This window comes from Elaeis guineensis, chromosome 9 (assembly GCF_000442705.2).
Source record: "Elaeis guineensis isolate ETL-2024a chromosome 9, EG11, whole genome shotgun sequence".
NCBI lineage: Eukaryota > Viridiplantae > Streptophyta > Magnoliopsida > Arecales > Arecaceae > Elaeis > Elaeis guineensis.
In genome coordinates this window covers 11,933,299-11,954,137 of record NC_026001.2, presented here as the reverse complement: position 1 = coordinate 11,954,137, position 20,839 = coordinate 11,933,299, and the positions used below count along the sequence as shown (strand labels likewise).

Here is a 20,839-nt window from a genome sequence, read left to right as displayed (position 1 = left end):
TAAACAAACAACCACATAATCCATATTCGAACATCTGATTCTATATAACATTCATAATTTTTTTTTAAAGAAAATACATCACCATATTAGTTTATCATTAATTTGATTTACCATCCACAAAGTAATATCTTTGATTCTATGAACAAAAAATTTAATTATCCGACTTATATCTATATGTATATTCATACTTTCGATATCCCATTTAAATATGAACATAAATTTTTATATCAATCCCATATTCATATCTGTATTTGTCAAACAAAATAGATATAGATATGGATATATTAATATTTGATTTAATTTCAACCATAAGTGAGAACATCTTCCCCCACCACCATGCATTTTCCTTTAGTTTTTGCTTCTTAAACCTGCTTGCTTGTGCAGTTTGATCAAAAGAGAGACCAGAAAAAAGTTACATGATGAGTTCCTTTAGTCTGATACATAAGAGCAAAGAAGGCATTTTCAATGCATTTCTGAGATGCCGGTTACATCTCCTTCAAGGGAAGATACAGCAGCCACAATAGTACCTTCACTAGATGTTTGACAAAATTTAGGCCGTGAAATCAGCAGGTGTGGAGCTGAGCTGGGCAATCCAATCAACAATTTGCAAATTTTTGACACCATTGTCAAGGCCAAGCAGTCCTTTTTTTGGTAAGTGCAAATCTGCATATGTTTATAGAGATAAGTGAAAAAATATGCATGTGTTATTAGTTCTATATATTAAATCACAAGCTACACATGTTATAGTTCTATCGGGTCATACTCTGGTATAACCGATGGAGCAAAATCTCACTATATTGCCTCTCCATCATATGTTATCCATCTTTCAATTACAACCTTGAACTGGTCATCCCTCTTTCTCACCTGCAGTTCACCACTATCAATAATGAAGATGCGCATTTCAGCTGAAGCAGAATTTTGTCAATCTGAGTGCTAGAAATGCAGGCGGTCTATAAGAACCTCTTATCATTTGGATTATTATTCTAATAATATTGTGAAAACAACAAAATCTTTCTTCAGAGGATAAATCTTCAGCAAACTGATTCCACCACCTAATCTCAAGGGCTAGTCCACAAAAACATGCAACAAAAAGACTGGAGCAAATTATGAAAAGATTGCCATGCGGGAAATATCATTGCCTAAAGCATAAATCAAAGATTGATAAAAAAAATTATCAAGCACCATACCTCTACCAACGGCTTTTTGCCGTGGAGCAACATATCAACGCTCCTTTCGGTCTGCACAATCAAAGAGAGAACAGAGAGCTATGATCTTTAACAATGAAAAGGTGCCGTTTATGCAACCACAGTGGAATTTCTGTAGTGGGCATATGAATACGAAGTAATTGATAAAATAAAGATGAAAATATATGAAAAAAATATATGCCCATCTGTGCAAATATTGAACAGTGATGAGAATTGTAAATACGACAAAAATATTACGTGCAGAAAACGATAAGAACCATCTGAAATATTAATTCCCCCAAAATACAAGTCTTTGAATTGCAATCCAATTTAATTAGAAAAGAGTTCTTAATATTAGCATTATTATGCTAATTAATTATGCCACAAATGTCTAACATGTACTGAGCTTGAATGATAACATTTCCAATGGAGACCAGCCAGTTAGCTACATGCACTTGGTTACAGAGCATTCTCCAATTCACCCACAAGAACCAATGCTGCTGATCTATATAAAAAAAATTAACCAAAGCTTTAAAGGATTGCAAACAAAATAAATCCAGTCAGACTATGCTTTTCTTTTCTTGTTTTCTAGATCAGCTCTTCCAATAATATATCACTAGTTTATCATGCTTCATCCCCCAAATGCTGGTGTGGTGCCAAGATTGTGCTCTCATATGACAAATCCAACTTTTGTTTTTTGTTTTTTCCGAGTTCAAATCTGAACAGTAATGCAGTTAAACAGGAAAAAAGGAAAACTGAGGTCATAACAGATTTTATTCCATTTTGGCCCAGAGATATCTGCAATGCTATACCAAAGCTAAGCTCGACTTAGAAACTGTATTGCTCGATGCTTTTTTCATTCCCAAAAAAAGATAACTTACTCGGTGAGCGACCCAGTGATTCCGTTCCCTCATCTCAATAAGGAAAGGAAATGTTGGAGGAGCTTTTCTCTCAAGAATGCTTTTCTGGCTACGTCTAGCTCGAGCCTCATCATCACCTAGAGTAACAGTTTCCACTCCCCCAACCTGGTTTTAACAAATAATCAAGTGGAAGCCATTAGAGCAATATATCTTAAGAAAATACTTCCTCCAACATAAAACTAATAAAACTGTAGGCAGGTAACAAGCATTTGACTTGATGACATAAACCAAAAAAATCTTAAAGAGTACCTCTTCACTCTCACCCCCCAACCCACCCTTTCACATCATCCCCATGCCGAAACCATCCCCACCCGAAAATAAAAGAAAGAGAGAAAAAGAAAAACGAAAAAAAAAAAATCTTAAAGGAGATAGGACCCCTAGCAGCATTAAAACATGCAGGTTTCATGAACATCATGTTTAACAAAGCTGCTGATCCATAAAAACCCAAACGACCTTCTCTCCTTTCAAGTTTAAGCAGTCCTAGGTGGTGGCTCCCTTAAATGCCTTGGCGGAAAGCCTAGGTGGACAGGCAGGAGCTTGGAATTAGCAATTCCTGAAAACTATTACAATTTAATAGATAGCCTTATATAATCAAATTATCACAAATATAGCAATCATGATCTCCAGATTCTCCCTTTCTCTTGTTCACTGTCCCAAATCCTCTTGCTACTCATGATGAAAAGGAGGGTCTAGAGTTAAGAGAGGCAGCTTGAATGATCATTGTCCTTAGATAACAGAAGAACCAATATTGATGGCTGCATTCAGTGATTTGAGAAATACATTCCAATATTCATTAATGTACCCAAAGTTATAAGATAATAAATATGCTTCATAGAATATATGTACAAAGATGATTGGAATTGAAAGTGATCAATAAAATTAGACGTAGATGCTGCTTGGAAAATGGAAACAAAGCAGCTGATGAGCAGCCAGGCACCTGGCTTAGGTGCCAACATGGGCACCCAGATGGCCACCTCACCTAGCGGCCTGGAGAGCATCAGACACCTAGACTGTGGGACTGCCCAAGTGCCTAGGAGGCCACCTGTGGCAACCTTGTTTCTGTTGTGCTTATCAGATCTCCACCGTCACCACTCGTATTATAACTTGAAAAAGACATTTGTCATGAAATAAAATCATAATATGGAAGCAGTTGAAACTATAAAGCATTTTATGCCATAACAGTGAAGCTAAAAGACTCATATGTATATAACTTGGATGATGGTATACCAGATCAGAAAGAGTGGGGTTTTTAATTATATTTCCCAAATGTTCTCCATGGGCAGTACCGATAAGCATCAGTCCCCTTTCTGCAATTGATCTACAAGCAAGTGCCTCTGCTTCAGTACCAATCTCATCTACAATTACCACCTCAGGCATATGATTCTCAACTGCTTCAATCATGAGTCTGTGCTGCATGGATGGTTCTGGAACTTGCATTCTCCTTGCACCCCCTATTGCTGTGTGAGGAATATCCCCATCTCCTCCAATCTCATTGCTAGTATCCACAATTACCTATCCTAATCATCAGTGAACTGATGAAGAATGTAAGGCATTTTAAGTGATAGATTAGAAGAAGTTACACAAATAAAAGTTATTAGCATACCACTCGCTTTTGAAGTTCATCAGCCAAGACACGTGCAATCTCACGCATGACAGTAGTCTTACCTACTCCAGGCCTGGTGGAACAGAAATAAGGAATTATAGCAAATTAAACCCAAGAAATATAAAATCCACAAGATGCAGATGGGCAAACATACATTAATTACTCATGACAGAGAAATCTGAGAACTTTAACATGCTAAGACATACAAATATTGAATACAATCATTAAGGAATCTCAGAACTCTAACATGCTTAAAAACACAAGCATTGTAGGCATGACATTAGAGTGAAAATTCCATCAATAATATCATATGGCAGGCCCAACATATTTATATATTAACCAACTTATATGGTACTTTGTATTAATTATTGCATAAGCATTAATCATTGAAATGAAAAACATGGTATCATAGAGAAAAACAATCGTCTATAAAACAAACTCTGCACTTATCATCTTGGAAAAGGTTTTGGTGGCAGGTATTTTGTCGATATTTTATAGCAATCTACCTATATGAGTGTCCTCCTAAATCATTCACATGAAGATGGTTTTATCAAGATGAGCTCAGCACAAATTCCTTTGCTATTATATATAGAACTAAACCACACTGAACATATCTTATATCAACAACTTAGGCTCAAATCATGGGGATTGCCTGGATACTTTGCTTGACAGACAAGATACACAGTTAATCAACAACGGATGCATTATACTGGAAGTAATCTAAAAGGCATTACAGAAATGATCTCTATCATGCTTCTTCTCCAAGGCGATACTACCTTCCTAGAAATAGGATGCTTTCATTGTATTGCAGGAGATCACGGACCATGTCAACATGACCAGTAACTGCTCGTCCAACTCTACATGTCAGCCCAACAATAAGCCCCTTCCTACTCCTTATTGCAGATATCCTGTGTAAGGTACCTTCAATGCCTGCACGGTTGTCTCCTCCAAATTCTCCAACTGCTTTCTGAGCTTTCTCCAACTCTTCCAGTGAAATCTAGAATGTGGAAAAGAAGTCAACATTTCTTTCCTTTATTCTTTTTATTAAAAAAAACTACAACCATGCAAAGGAAATTTCATTATAATAGAAAAATCATGATGATCAGCAAAAACAAAATCCAAGTCAAGAAAGTTCCATATCTGGCACATAAAACTGAAAAATAAGTGTACAGAAACCACAGAATATGGTTAGACAATTGTGAAAATTCATAAATTGAGAATGCCAATTGTAATGGAAGGAAAATAACCTACATTGAGCAAAGAAAATTATAAAGAGAACCAAAGGTAAAATTTTTATCTCAAGTTATTTATACCTCTGTATTCCTCAGATACTGCCCACCAGATTCACCAAGGAAACGTGCTTCAGGCTTACGACCCAAATCCAGAATAACCTAATAAATGGTGAGCAAAAATAAGCATTACGCAGACAGATAGATGATAATTCCAAATGATTTATGATAGTTTCATTCTTTACTCATTAATATGTCTGTGCATGTGCCATGCATATGGTAAATGTCAAATGAGTCTGTTAGAACAAGTGAAGGATGAGACTTGCATCTAAACTTACCTCTAAAAGTTGAGCTCTTCTAGGTTCATTTTGTAGATTATCTCGCAAATCTTTGGGTAAAATCTGCAAAAGATGAGTCAGTGTTGATAAGCTAGTTGAAAATTTGAAATTTGCAAAGCAAAAGTGTCAACACTGAAAGCATTTGATGCCATGCTGTTGGCCATTTTGAGATTTCAAGTTGTGAATAACCAGTCTTTTCAAGGCTCAATTTAAATTATTACACCCTATCTTAAGTGCCATATGTTGACTTTTCGGGATCTTTCTGGAGTTTCAAAACTCCTCTCGCGCGGAATGTCAAATGTGCGTAGATGTCCGCGTCGAGTGCGCGTGGACATTCCACCGTTTGGCCGTTCCGCGAGAGGATCGCACGGCAACATTCCGTGCGATCGTTCTACGGCCGTTTCGCGAACTCTCCGTGCGTAGGCGGCAGTTCCGCGTGCCATTCTTGCACACGGAGCTTCCGCGGTCATCTGCGCCTATAAAAGGCATCCCCCTTTTCTCAGTTTTCGAACGAAAAAAAAATACCGAGAGTCTTCCTATCTTCAAAAAATTATCTCCCATCTTCAAAAATTCTCTCTTCGTGTTCTCTCTCTCTTTCGTTCATTTTGTTGATTGGGCTGAGAACGAAGTTGATCGACGTCCATTCGAGATTGTGCCACCGACGGACGTTGAAGTGCTTGACTTACAGGTTGTACCTTGGAGGAGAGTGTACGGCTCAGATCTTCACACGAGAAGGGGCCGAAATCTCCTTTAGGACCGTGGTTTATCCGCCTTTGGAGCTAGATTCTATTTATTTTATTTTTGTCACATCATATTTAACTGTATCACACACATCACAGAAAAAATATTTTAATATATATATATATATATATTTGATTGGCATCTAAATTACAAATAAGTTTTTTTTTTAACCTATTTCACCATTTTTCCATCTTAAGCTTACTCTTCAATACAACTTTTTTTTAATTAGTTCATTTTCCTGTAATTTCATTTTTTCCTGTGGTTACATTATATATATATATATATATATATATTATTTCATATATTTTCTATAACAGTCTAAAGGAGATTCCAAAAAATATTTTTGTAGTGCATACATATTTAATATAATTGTTTGTATATATTTAGGGCTTATGTTCCTTGCATATTTATATATTGTTTTTAATTGGCCAGCATTATTTTCTATAGTTTTGTATTATACAAATTAATTAAAGATCTCCTCAAAACTTGTATTGTTGCATGCTCAACCTTAATAAAACTTATTAAGTCCACTAGTTAAAAAAAAAACTAATAATTTTTTTTTAAATGCCAGTTTTTTTCTCTGAACCTTATTTGGACCAAATGGCTACTCTTAGAGATGAAACCTTTAGTCTTAAACCCGACAAGTTTGATGGAACCAACTTTAGGAGGTGGCAAAGCCAAATGAAATTTTGGCTAACCACTTTGGGGCTCTGATCGATTATTGATCAATCCTCTGCCTCCTCTAGTTCAACCTCTCCTGCCACCCCTAAAAAAGACTATCTTTGTAAGGGTAGAATTCTAAGTGTCCTTAGTGATTCACTCTATGATGTTTATTTATCTGCAAAGAGTGCAAAAGAATTATGGGATAACCTAGAGTCTGAGTATGGTTTGGATGATGCTGGTGTTGAGCGGTTCAACATCGCATCATTTCTTAGATATGTTATGGTAGATGATAAACCTATAAATGACCAACTTCACCAATTTCAAAAATATCTTAAGAAGCTTTAAACCAATGGAACCTCTCTCTCTGAAGAATTTAAGGTCTCGAGCCTTCTTGATAAATTGCCTCCTTCTTGGGATGGCTTTGCTAAAGGTCCGTTCCATAAGTAAGGAGAACTAACTCTAACTCAACTTCTCAATTCAATTAGGATAAAAGACCAACATAGGTCTAAAACCCAACAAACCAAAGTTTCAGATGCTCAAGCTAATCTGACCCTTACTAAATCCAAATCAAAACCTAATTTTCAATCAAACCAACACTAGACAAACCATCTTAACCGACCCTACTCAAATAAGTTCAAGCCTAAGAAAAAAACTTCAAGGCCAATAATACTAAATCCATCAAACCTGCCCAAGGTTCAAGTAATAAGTTATACTTTGTGTGCGGAAAGACCAATCATCTTGCGAGAGACTGTTATCACCGGAAGAAAGCCCTTTCGCAAGTCTTCTACTTCCTCAGGACCTCAAACTTATGTAGTTGAAGGTCCAGAAGATATCACCTTTAGGTCAGTAAGCTTTAACTCTGAAGTTAATATTACTTCCTCTAACTTTGATTGGTGGTTGGATTTAGGAGCTAATATTCATATTTGTTTTAACCGCTTCTGGTTCACTACTATTCAAGACTCAAGCGGAGGAGATGTAATCCTTGGGAACAATACAGCCGTCAAGATCAAGGGACAAGGATGAAGTAATTTGAAGATGACTTCTGAAAAAGTTCTTATCCTGACGGATGTATTGTATGTTTCAGACCTTAGGAAGAACCTAGTCAGTGGGTCTCAGCTAGTTCAGAAGGGATATAAAATTGTTCTTGATTGTAATAAAGTTGTAATAACTAAGAATAATGCTTTCATAGGAAGAAGATATGCAAGTGAAGGCTTATTCAAATTAAATATAATAAATTATTTTATTAATAAAACTGAGAATCAAGTTTATTTTGCGAATAAATCTAATCAAAATTTGTGGCATGATAGATTAGGTCATGTACACTTAAGGAAAATCAAACATGTGATGGATTTAAAGCTAATTCCCAAATCAATCTTAGATACATCTAAATGTGAAATATGTGCTGAATCTAAACAACCAAAAAAATCATTCAAATCAGTTGAAAGAAATTCTTCAATCTTGGAATTGATACATAGTGATGTATGTGACTCTTTTAAAATTGTAACCTGTGGTGGCAATAAATACATAATAACCTTTATAGATGATTATTCGAGATACTGCTACTGTACCTAATGAAATCTAAGGATGAAACCTTTAATAAATTCAAAATTTATAAGAGAGGTAGAAAATCAACAAGAAAAGAAAATTAAGATTCTTAAGACTAATAGAGGAGGAGAGTATAATTCAAATAACTTTTTCCTGTTCTGTCAAGAATATGGAATAATTAATGAAGTAACTGCTCCTTACTCTCTATAGTCCAACGGTGTGGTTGAGTGTAAAAACTGTACCTTTTTGGATATGGTGAACGCTATGTTGATTAGCTCAAACCTACCAGAGAACTTGTGGGGAGAAGCTCTTCTGTCTTCTTGCTTCATCCTAAATAAAATCTCTATTAAAGATAGTGGTAAGATCCCTTATGAATTTTGGAAAGGTAGAGCTCCTAACTTAAATTTTCTCAACGTGTAGGGGTGTCTAGCTAAAGTAAATATTCCTGAACCCAAAAAGAAAAAGTTAGGATCTAAAACTGTAGATGCTGTCTTTATTGGCTATGCCCAAAATAGTAATACCTATAGGTTCTTAATGATTAAATCAGATATTAGTGATATAAGTTATAATTCAATCCTAGAAGCTAGAGATGCTTCTTTCTTTGAAGAAATATTTCTTTTTAAAACTAGAATTTCAAGATTCCTAGAATATAAACCATCTTCTTCTAGATCTATGGACTTAGAACTTGAAACTGAAACTGAGTTAAGAAGAAATAAAAAGATCAAAATTGAAAAGAATTTTAGAAAAAAATTCTTTATATATCTTGTAGAGGGTGATCTTTGCACGTATGATGAAGCTATGTCATCATCAGATTCATCATATTGGACGGAAGCTATAAATAGCGAAATTCAATCAATCCTAGAGAATAAAACTTAGATTTTATCAGATTTACCTCCTGAAAATAAAGCAATAGAAACTAAATGGATTTTCAAAAGAAAATTAAGATCAGATGGAACAGTAGAAAGATATAAAATTAGGTTAGTAGCCAAAGGATACAGCCAAAAGAAAGACATAGATTATTTTGATACCTATGCTCCTGTAGCTAGGATAACCACCTCAAGAATCTTGATAGCATTAGCATCAATTCATAAATTAATGATTCATCAAATGGATATAAAAACTGCATTCTAAAATTGAGAATTAAAAGAAGAAATCTATATAAACCAACCTTAAGGTTTTATAGCCAAAGGACAAGAACATAAGGTATGTAAATTAATTAAATCACTTTGTAGATTAAAACAAGCTCTTAGACAATAGCATATTAAATTTGATGAAATTATCCTAGGTAATAACTTTAAGATTGACGAGCATGATAAATGTGTATTATAAAAGAAATAACTCAGATTTTATCGTTTTATGTCTGTATGTAGATGATATTCTATTATTTGGAACATCACTAAAAATAATACAAGAAACTAAAAATTATTTGTCAATTAATTTTGATATGAAAGACTTAGAAACTGATATAATCTTAGGAATGAAACTTAAAAGAACAAATAACGAAATAGCCATAAACCAAACACATTCAATAGAAAAAATACTTAAAAAATTTGAATATTTTGATCTAAATCCTGTCTGTACCCCATATGATCATAGTTCACATGTAACTAAGAATTTAGGAGAACCTATAAGACAATTAGAGTATTCCTAGAGGATAGGATCAGTGTTATATGTAGCAAATAGAACCCGTCTTGATATAGCTTATGCAGTAGGCAGACTAAATCGGTATTCTAGCAATCCTAGTGAAGAACATTGGAAAGCCCTTAAAAGAATCTTTAGATATCTGAGGGGAACTCTAGATTACTCTCTCTTGTTCTCCGATTATCCAGAAGTACTAGAAGGATATAGTGATGCTAACTGGTTGACAGATAATTTAGATGTTAAGTCTACCACAGATTATCTCTTCATGTTTGGAGGAGGTGCAGTATCTTGGGGTTCATGTAAACAAACAATAATAACAAGAAGCACGTTAGAGTCTGAATTAACTGCTCTTGACACCACTTGCACTGAAGCACAGTGGCTAAAAGATTTAATTAATGATATTGAAATTCTTCCATTCAAAATATCTGTAGTACCAATAAATTGTGATTGTAGAGCTCTAATAGATTTGTTAAATCAGCAGACATCAAATAAAAAGATAAACAATTATATTTTGATCAGATATAAAACTGTGAGAAATAAAATGAAAAATGTGATATCACTTCAATTTATAAGATCAAAGAATAATCTATCTGATCTTTTAATCAAAGATCTTTCAAAGGCTTTGATATTTGAGACATCGAGGGGGATGGAGCTTAAGCCCATATATTAGTCATTAGAGTGGACCCCTACCTTTGCGATTAGAGATTCCAGAATCAAGGTTCAAAGAAAAACGACCTCTGAGGTGACTCTGGGAGCAACATTTTTTTTTATTCTGTCTCCAACCTATCCCTATGGTGTAGTGCTCTATATGTAACGGTTAGACGGAACGTAGCTCTTAATAGATCCAAGATCGAAAGTTTAACGAGGTACGATTTCGTTACACGTACCATTGGAGGATCTACCTTAGTGAGAGTAGTCGTGAGGTCGCAACTATGAGATTAGGGCGAATTCCTAGTAACTCTCATGAAAATCAAAGCAAGCGCATGGCCTAAATAGCGCTACCCTGCATTTTGATCATATTGTCTTCATACTGTATGTATTTTATACTAAATACAAGTTCAAACCTAGAAGGTACTTGTACTAAGCATAGTAAAAACCCAATGAAAGTTTTTAAATATTTGCTAAATTAAAATATTTTATGAGTTTTGAAACTTGTGGGGGATTGTTGACTTTTCGGGACCTTTTCGGAGTTTCAAAACTCCTCTCGCACGGAATGTCGAACATGCGTGGACGTCTGCGTCGAGTGCGCATGGATATTCTATTGTTCAGCCGTTCCGCGAGAGGATCGCGCAGCAACATTCCGTGCGGTCGTTCCGCGGCCATTTTGCGAACTCTCCGCGCGCGGGCGGCAGTTCCACATGCCGTTCTCGCACACGGAGCTTCCGCGATCGTCTGCGCCTATAAAAGATGCCCCCTTTTTCTCAATTTCCGAACGAAAAAAAAATATCGAAAGTCTTTCTACCTTCAAAAAATTCTTTCCCATCTTCAAAAATTCTCTCTTCGTGCTCTCTCTCTTTCGTTCATTTTGTTGATTGGGCTGAGGATGAAGTTGATCGGCGTCCGTTCGAAATCGTGCCACCGACGAACGTTGGAGTATTTGGCTTCCAAATTGTACCTTGGAGGAGGGTGTGCGGCTTAGATCTTCGCACGAGAAGGGGCCGGAATCTCCTTTAGGACAGTAATTTATCCACCTCCCAAGCTAGGTTCTATTTATTTTATTTTTGTCACATCATATTTAATTGTATCACACATATCACAGAAAAAAATATTTTAATATATATATATTTTTGATTGGCATCTAAATTACAAATAAATTTTTTTTTTGGAACCTATTTCACCATTTTTCCATCTTAAGCTTACTCTTCAATACAATATTTTTTTAATTAGTTCATTTTCTTGTAATTTTATTTTTTCTGTGGTTACATTATATATATATATATATATATATATATATATATATTATTTCATATATTTTTTATAACACCATATGGTGTATGTTTAATCAGAGGAGATTGCTGTAATTGTCTAATAATGTGCAAAATGATCACCATAGTAACTGGAGACCATTTCATCTAAATGACAAGCATGATGGAATCATTTCATTATTCACTGCAATATGAAACACAGAGAATAGGTGAAATGGATACATATTTAGTGTCATGTCCTCGATTCGAGACTGTGAATCGAGGATCATGGCAACTGCCGCATACTCATAGGAAACTCTTCCCATAAGCATGCAAGGCATCTTATCACGATATCAATACTTCACAACGGAAAAATTAGTCAATAATTTAAATAAAAAATATAACAATCTAAATTTCAACTCTAATATCTCAATAAAGTCAACAAAGTTCCATAGGCGTTACATCAAATTCAATAAGACTTTCAACCTAAAATAAAAGTATGAAGATTCTGCTTCTAATCACTCTTCTATTCACATCTTGTATCATCTTAATTGCTCAACATCTATAAAAATAGTAAAATAGGAGGTAATGAACTAGACAGCCCAGTAAGCAATGATCACTTTCAACAGATTTCATCAGACATTAAATAAATAATTATTTATAGAAAATAAGCATATAGAGTTCATCAATTTGAAATCAATTTCGATTATGCAATATAGTTCATGCCAAATTCATTTCTTTTTCGAAAATTCGAGTTTCTTTCGAGATTTCAATTTCTTTCATTCTTAAATTCTTTTCATCAACCATAAGCTATGACCATATTTTTCCTATGGCAGGATCATAATACCGCGTATCTTCTTGCGGTAAGCTGCGAATCATCTGGCAGCAAAGTCCTTCAAAACTGCTGGTCTATCTGGCGGTTTGTCGCTGGTCTCTCTGGCGACATAAACCCTCAGAACAAATCAATTACCAACGTATATGCCCCCATTAGCGGAATCTTTTACATAATCAGGTTATCAATTCATATTGTTCTTATATCAAAATTCTTCATAAATCATATTTCAGATTCTAATTTCGATAAGAAAACATATAATCATGTAGTATCGAAATCAATCAATATAATGCATCATGAAATTAATATGTTCAATCATGCTTCATCATAACATTTCAAATAAGATATTTTCATAATAAAATATCATTCATCCAATTCATGCATCGTTTCACAAATCATATCAGAAAAATACATTATAATTTACCGATAAATCTAGAAAAAGTAAAACATTACTTACCTCGAACGCATTCCAATAAATCCACATAATTCTATAAATTTTCTTTCAAAATTCTTCAGTTCATAAATCATATCACAATATCCGATTATCAGGTGTCAACGATACCAATACGAAATCAAATTCAATAATCAGAAATAATACGAATACCATATTTCAATGGTTTAGATTGGGTCCGATCATCTAATTTCATCTACTCAAAATCTAATTAGGACATAAACGATCCAAAATTTTACTATCAGATCAAATTGGATTCGAAGTGATAGGATCGAGATTTCTTCATTGGTTTCATAAAATCAAGTAGAGAGAGAAAATCAGAGGAGAAAAAATTCATGAGGTACAATTCAAATTGATTAGGTGACACAATCTATCATTACGATTGGTCCAATATCTCGATTGGTGAAATCAACATGATTTAATCAAGTCATGGCTAGATCGGGATCATGGATGATCAAATCTAAAGATTCATGGTCTGATCAAGATTCTGGCATACTACTTAACAACCATAGATCAGGATGCTTTCACTAGAATCATTCAAACTCATCATCACTAAAATTCTTTCTCTTGATAAATTCTAAAAAAATAAACTTCTAAAGAGATACAAATTCTAGAGAGAAATTTATGAAGATGAATTTGTACTAATTAGACGATATGGTTTAACAAATTCGATTGATCAGATCGAATTATGCTGAAATTATCATGTGGATAATTCAATAAAATCATGAAAAATAAAATCTAAAAATACCTGATATGATCAAAATGGATGCCAATGTACCGTCTGACGATCACAGATAAAAAATTCATTACTATGATCATTTAAATTCATCATCATTCTCTTCAAAATTTTAGAAAATCCTAGGAGAGAAAAATAATCTAAAGAGAGACTAGAGAGAGAAAGAGAAAGAGAAAATAGAGAGAAGAAAAGAGGGAGAGAGAGAAAGTCTCTCTCTTTCTTCTTTTTTTTTTCTTTTCCTTCTTTTTCTTTTCTTTTCCTTCTTTTTCTTTTATTCTTCCCACGGCTTGCCTTGGGCCGAAACAGGAGACCCACAGTCCTCTTGATTAGTTGGCCGACCGACGGCCGATCGCACGAGACTGGCCGACGACAAGAGGGTGACTAGCGGCAGCTCGAAGGGACCCAAACTAGTGGCCGATGGTGACCACCAGCGCCCGAAAAATCGAAGAAAAGAGAGTAAAAACAGAGGTTTCTTCCGCAACAAAATTCGACGACTCCGGTCGCTGGCGATCGTGCACACAAGCATAGGAAGGGATGAAAAAAGAGGGAGAGAAATCGGGCTTACCTCGAGCTCCGATGATCGCTGTGGTGAGGAATCGAGGCAAGCACGGTGACGGGCTCTTGCGAGTGGTTTCCGACGATCCTCGCTGTTTGGCTCCGATTTTTCTTTGTGGGAAAAAGAAAGAAGGGGTCTCCCCTTTAAATAGAGCCGGAGGGGAGGAGTTTGACTCCTCTTCGCGGCGATTTCCGACTTCGATTAGGAATCGGTCGGGAGGAAGAAGACTCCCGTTCGATTTTTTTTTTGTGCTTTGTGAGCTGGGTTTAAGGCCTAATTGGGCTGGGCCATAACATTCTTCTCTAAAAGAAATTTCATCCTCGAAATTTTCTTGCTTGAGTCTTCATAGTTTCTTACTTGAATCTTATCCTCAAATATTTCAATATTCTAATTCTTGATATAAATTCATTCTTAAATCATTTCATAAAGACAAAGTCAATACATTAAATATCGATCTGAAACAGAATCATTCATTTCTTATTATCAAAATCAACATCTCAAAGATTTTCAATATTTTAAGATTTCAAAATCATGCTCTCATTCGCTGTAAAATAATGTTCAATACCTCATGACTAGATTAAAATCAAACCTATCTCTTGTAAATGAAGAAAATCAATGTCTCTATTCTTGAATAAGAACTTCATTCATCATCATCATTTTTTTTTCAAAATATTAATCACTCTTAATTTCAACTCGTCATAAGATAAGAAAACATACTTCTATGAATCATATGATGACATCCTAGTCAATCAAAATTCAAAAATATTTTCTCTTATTCGTACTTTCAAAAGTTGAAGATTTATCATTTCAATCTCATTCTTGAACTTTTGATATTTTAATTCTCGATGTAATTTCATCATTAAGTCATTTCATAGGAAAAGATCAAAATCACCGATGTTGATTAGAATCAAAACCACTATTTCTAGTCATCAAAATTTTCTTATTCAAACCCTCAAACTCTTAAATATTCTAATTTTTGAAGCAAATTTTATCATTAAGTCATTCTATAAGAAAAATCAATAACTCAAAAGTTGATCTAAATCAAAACTATTTTTTTTTCTTATAATCAAAATCAATGTCGCTATTCTAAGTAAGTATATCAATTTTCTTTACCTAAATATTAACTACTCTTAATTAATCAATTTATTATCAAATTAAATTATAAATAACTTCAATCCATCTTTTGTAGAACAATCGTCAATATCAATAGATAACCTCAATATTTTTCATTCAGTCAGAGAAATAATAACGATCAAAAGAGTTCAAACTTCAAATTTTATTATATCCTGGAGATAAATATTTGAGTATAATAATCTAAGATCAAAATCATTATTCGATAAACAATCTCAAATTCTTTCTAATAAATAGAGAATTATAAAATTCAATTATAGGATAGAAAAAATTTATCTCTAAATATTCTAAATCTAAAATCAAAAATCAAGGATCCACTCATCCTAGAATTAGGATGCTAAATATATTTTTTTTAGCATAGTAGATGGAAGCGCTACTTTTGAAAATCACATTAGGATATCTAAAACAATCTAAAATTTTAAAATATTATTCTTTCTAATATCAATAAATTTCTTGTATCAAACCATATCATCTATTATGATTCTTTAACTCAAAGAATCAACATTCCTGACTTACTCAAAATAATCCAGAACACCATGCTTCCGCTGCGCACTCTGTTCTAACAATCAAAATTTTTTAGGTTCACCAAAAAAATTTGATCAAATTATTTCTTTATCTTATCAATAGAAAAGATCTAAAATTTTATATTTCAATTGAAGTCAAAGATTAACTTCTGATTCTCATTCATTCTTTTACTGATGTACAATAATCTTGATTAACCCTTGAGTTCAATATCATATTTAAAACCATCATATAGGTTTACTATAATCGATATGAATCAAATCTTAATTTTCATATCAATTTAATTCGATAAATTTCAAATCAAAATCTTTATAAGTCAAATCAACGAGAAAATCCTTCGATGCTCCACCAAATTAGGACATAATCAGAATATATAAAAATGTTAAATCATTATTTTTTTTAAAATTTCTATCATCAAGATCTTTAATATCTATCAAGTATCCTCTCATAATAATCATACAAGCCTCAAAGAATTAAATCTCTATTTAATAATAGATACAATCAAGGACCTCATTAACAAAAATAAAGGAACTCCATATCAATTTCTAAATCCAAAAATTTTAAATTACAAATTCACATGAATCCCATAATCTCGAATAAATATAAATCAGATCTTTTATCTTAATCTAAAGATATCAATTTTTTATTAACAACCTCAACAATAATATCAGAAAATCTTTTGATCAACTTAGATACGAAATCTTTAAATTAAAATTTTATACACATCATATAGTCTCCAAGAGACACAATAAAATCTATTATTTAGATCCAAGGATGATGATTAAAAATTCCAGTACAATGAATATCCTATAATCTCATAATCGATTTCATCAATAAGAAATAGGCTTTTTTGTAATATCCTCAAATATGCATTCATCCTAATATGCCACTTTATATATGATTCACATACCAAATTCAATTTCGATAAATATTCCAATCAAGCATCATAAAAGACTTTTTTAGTCCATCCTGGAACAACATTTTATTATCAAATTTTTATCTTGCCAATAATAGTCAACTTCTCAACTAGAAGTAATATCATAGTATTATTCTGACATCGAATTTGAACTTACGATTCACTTGAATAACTAATGATCAAATTAATAACCACAATGCACAATAAAATTTCATATCAATCCTTTTGTAATTACTTTCGATCAAAATCTAACTAATCATATCATGATCAATAGATCATCCATCATATTTCAAATTCTATATGTCATAATCTCTTGTGATCTTTTCATACATAATCTCAATGTTTAACCAAAAATTATAAAGATTTTTTCCACTACAATCATCAAAGATCTATACCATAATGTCTCCAGTGTCTATCCACTGACACTCATTCTATACATATCTTAGTTCATCTACTAATGCTCTGATACCACTTTAATTGTCACGTCTCCGATCCGAGATTATGAATCGAGGATCATGGCAACCGCCGCATACTCATAGGAAACTCTTCCCATAAGCATGCAAGGCATCTTATCACGATATCAATGCTTCACAGCGAAAAAATTAATCAATAATTTAAATAAAAAATATAACAATCTAAATTTCAACTCTAATATTTCGATAAAGTCAATAAAATTTCATAGGCGTTACATCAAATTCAATAAGACTTTCAACCTAAAATAAAAGTATGAAGATTCTGCTTCTAATCACTCTTCCATTCACATCTTGTATCATTTTAATTCCTCAACATCTGTAAAAACAGTAAAATAGAAGGTAATGAGTTAGACAGTCCAGTAAACAATGATCACTTTCAACAGATTTTATCAGGCATTAAAGTAAATAATCATTTATAGAAAATAAGCATATAGAGTTCATCAATTTGAAATCAATTTTGATTATGCAATATAATTCATGCCAAATTCATTTTTTTTTCAAAAATTCGAGTTTCTTTCGAGATTTCAATTTCTTTCATTCTTAAGTTCTTTTCATCAACCATGAGCTATGACCATATTTTTCCTATGGTAGGGTCATAATACCGCGTATCTTCTTGCGTGAGCTGCGAATCATCTGACAGCAAAGTCCTTCGAAATCGTTGGTCTCTCTGGCGGTTTGTCGCTGATCTCTCTGGCGATATGTCGCTGATCTCGCTGGCGACATAAACCCTAAGGACAAATCAATTGCCAACGTATATGCCCCTATTGGCGGGGTCCTTTATATAGTCAGGTTGTCAATTCATATTGTTCTTATATCAGAATTCTTCATAAATCATGTTTCATATTCTAATTTCGATAAGAAAACATATAATCATATAGTATCAAAATCAATCAATATAATGCATCATGAAATTAATATGTTCAATCATGCTTCATCATAACATTTCAAATAAGATATTTTCATAACAAAATATCATTCATCCAATTCAAGCATCGTTTCACAAATCATATAAGAAAAATACATTATAATTTATCAATAAATCTAGAAAAAGTGAAACATTACTTACCTCGAACGCATTCCAATAAATTCACATAATTCTATAAATTTTCTTTCAAAATTCTTCAGTTCATAAATCATATCATAATATCCGATTATCAGGTGTCAACGATACCTATACGAGATCAAATTCAATAATCAGAAATAATACGAATACCACATTTCAACGGTTTAGATTGGGTCCGATCATCTAATTTCATCTACTCAAAATCTAATTAGGACATAAACGATCTAAAGTTTGACTATCAGATCAAATCGGATTCGAAGTGATAGGACCGAGGTTTCTTCATTGATTTCATAAAATCAAGTAAAGAGAGAAAATCAGATGAGAGAGAATTCTTGAGGTACAATCCAAATTGATTAGGTGACACAACCCATCATTACGATTAGTCCAATATCTCGATTGGTGAAATCAACGTGATTTAATCAAATCATGACTAGATTGAGATAATGGATGATCAAATCTAAAGAGTCATGGTCTGATCAAGGTGCTGGCATACTACCTGACAATCACGGATCAGGATGCTTTCACTAGAATCATTCAAACTCATCATCACTAAAAAATTTTTTTTCTTAATAAATTCTAAAAAAATAAATTTCTAGAGAGATATAAATTTTAGAGAGAGAAATTCATGAAGATGAATCTGTACTAATTAGACGATACGATTTAACAAATTCGATTGATCAGATCGAATCATGCTGAAATTATAATGTGGATAATTCAATAAAATCATGAAAAATAAAATCTAAAAATATCTGATCTGATCAAAGTGGGTGTCGGTGTACCGTCCGACGATAACATATCAAAAATCTATCACTAAGATCATTTAAATTCATCATCCTTCTTCTCAAAATTCTAAAAAATCTTAGGAGAGAGAAATAATCTAGAGAGAAAGTAGAGAGAGACTAGAGAGAGAAAGAGAAAGTAGAGAGAAGAAAAGAGGGAGAGAGAGAAAGTAGAGAGAGAAAGTCTCTCTCTTTCTTCTTCTTCTTTTTTTCTCTTTTTCTTTTCTTATTCTTTTCCTTTTCTTTTTCTTCTTCTTTTTCTTTTCTTCTTCCCACGGCTTACCTTGGGCCGAAATAGGGGACCTCACAGTCCCCTCGATTAGTCGGCCGACCGACGGCCGATCGACACGAGACTGGCCGGCGACAAGAGGGCGACGACCGACGGCTCGGAGGGACCCAAACTAGTGGCCAACAACGACCATCAGCGCCCAAAAAACCGAAGAAAAGAGGATAAAAAAAGAGATTTCTTATGCAACAAAATTCGGCGACTCCGGTCGCCGACGATCGTGCACACGGGCACGGAAAGGAAGGAAGAGAAGAAAGGGAGAGAAATCGGGCTTACCTTGAGCTCCGGTGACCGCTGTGGTGAGGAATCGAGGGGAGCACGGTGACGGGCTCTTGCGAGTGATTTCCAACGATCCTCGCCGTTTGGCTCCGATTTTTCTTCGTGAAAAAAAGGAAGAAGGGGTCTCCCCTTTAAATAGAGCCGGAGGGGAGGAGTTTGACTTCTCTCTGCGGCAATTTCCGACTCTGATTAAGAGTCCGTCGGGAGGAAGGAGTCTTCTTCGATTTTCTTTTTTTTTTTTTTTCGGGCTTTGTGAGCTGGGTTTAAGGCCTAATTGGGCTGGGCCATAACATCTAGCTAGCACAGAATTAATTTAACAGAATACAGCCAACAATATCAGAACATTGTAGAGCAGCACATGATTAGTGATACGACGTAGCCCGCTTGAATGATGAGCTTTTACTTCAGAGCTGCGAGCTACACAATAGAGTCAAATGACAGATGTTTGATCTTTTACCAAAAATCGCATCTTTATATGCTCCAGTGTTAGTTCTAGTAATTGTTTCCAATTCGCCTTATAATCCTACTCTATTTGACATCCAATCTTGTTCTATATTTGGTAAAAAAAGCCTTTGGCTTTATGTCACCTAGATGTTGTAAAAAAAGTCTCTTTTTTCCCCCACATCCTCGTCATAGCATATAGTCCATCAAAAACCCTTTTTGTTTTTGAAAAAATAACAATAGCTGCATCAATTCAAAGAGGGGAAAAGAGGCAATACAGGAAAGAAAAGAAAAGAATAGAGAGAATGCATAACGCTAATAGAAACATGGAGTAGAGTAGTGAAGATACTGACTTGAAGAAGCGCGTGGAGGTCATCCTCCACGACGACGAACCCATCCTCCGTAGCTTCGGAGGACGAGGAGCACCGAACTCGACGAGGATTTCTCCTTGGAGGAGGGAGGGAAACCAATCTCGATCTCAGAGGCTTCGCTGAGAGGAAACGGTGAAGGATTTTAGGTGGAATAAGCTGAGGATAAACTGAGAGCACGCCCATGCTTTCTTCTTGGCCGGAGAATTTTGCGGGGTGTAATAATATTTTATCGATC

General features: G+C 34.1%; 1 protein-coding gene across 3 annotated transcripts; it reads right to left on the bottom strand.

Annotated features, from left to right (window-relative positions):
- Positions 1 to 266: 266 nt before the first annotated feature.
- Positions 267 to 20,824, bottom strand: LOC105051567 (uncharacterized protein ycf45). 3 transcript variants are annotated; one of them, XR_012134247.1, is made up of 11 exons: positions 20,587 to 20,823; positions 5,275 to 5,337; positions 5,021 to 5,098; positions 4,484 to 4,704; positions 3,708 to 3,780; positions 3,332 to 3,616; positions 2,066 to 2,209; positions 1,188 to 1,238; positions 961 to 1,094; positions 764 to 864; positions 267 to 663 (listed from the first exon to the last, which is right to left on the bottom strand). XR_012134247.1 is itself a non-coding variant. In XM_010932073.4 (10 exons), the coding sequence occupies exons 1-9, from the start codon at positions 20,785 to 20,787 to the stop codon at positions 793 to 795; spliced, it is 1,188 nt and encodes a 395-aa protein (XP_010930375.1). In that variant the 5' UTR covers positions 20,788 to 20,821; the 3' UTR covers positions 267 to 663; positions 764 to 792. The 3 variants fall into 3 exon arrangements, 2 of the variants coding, with proteins under 2 accessions (XP_010930375.1, XP_029122446.1); XM_010932073.4 differs by lacking the exon at positions 961 to 1,094 and having other exon boundaries at positions 20,587 to 20,821; XM_029266613.2 differs by lacking the exons at positions 961 to 1,094; positions 5,275 to 5,337 and having other exon boundaries at positions 20,587 to 20,824.
- Between the last annotated feature and the right edge of the window lie 15 nt (positions 20,825 to 20,839).

Bases quoted from the DNA above. Each gene is read 5' to 3' on its own strand.
- LOC105051567 (XM_010932073.4), bottom strand. From the start codon at position 20,787: ATGGGCGTGCTCTCAGTTTATCCTCAGCTTATTCCACCTAAAATCCTT. The intron at 5,338-20,586 runs GTCAGTATCTTC...CATCTTTTGCAG, and splicing joins ACCTCCACGCGCTTCTTCAA to ATTTTACCCAAAGATTTGCG. The intron at 5,099-5,274 runs GTAAGTTTAGAT...ACCATTTATTAG, and splicing joins GAAGAGCTCAACTTTTAGAG to GTTATTCTGGATTTGGGTCG.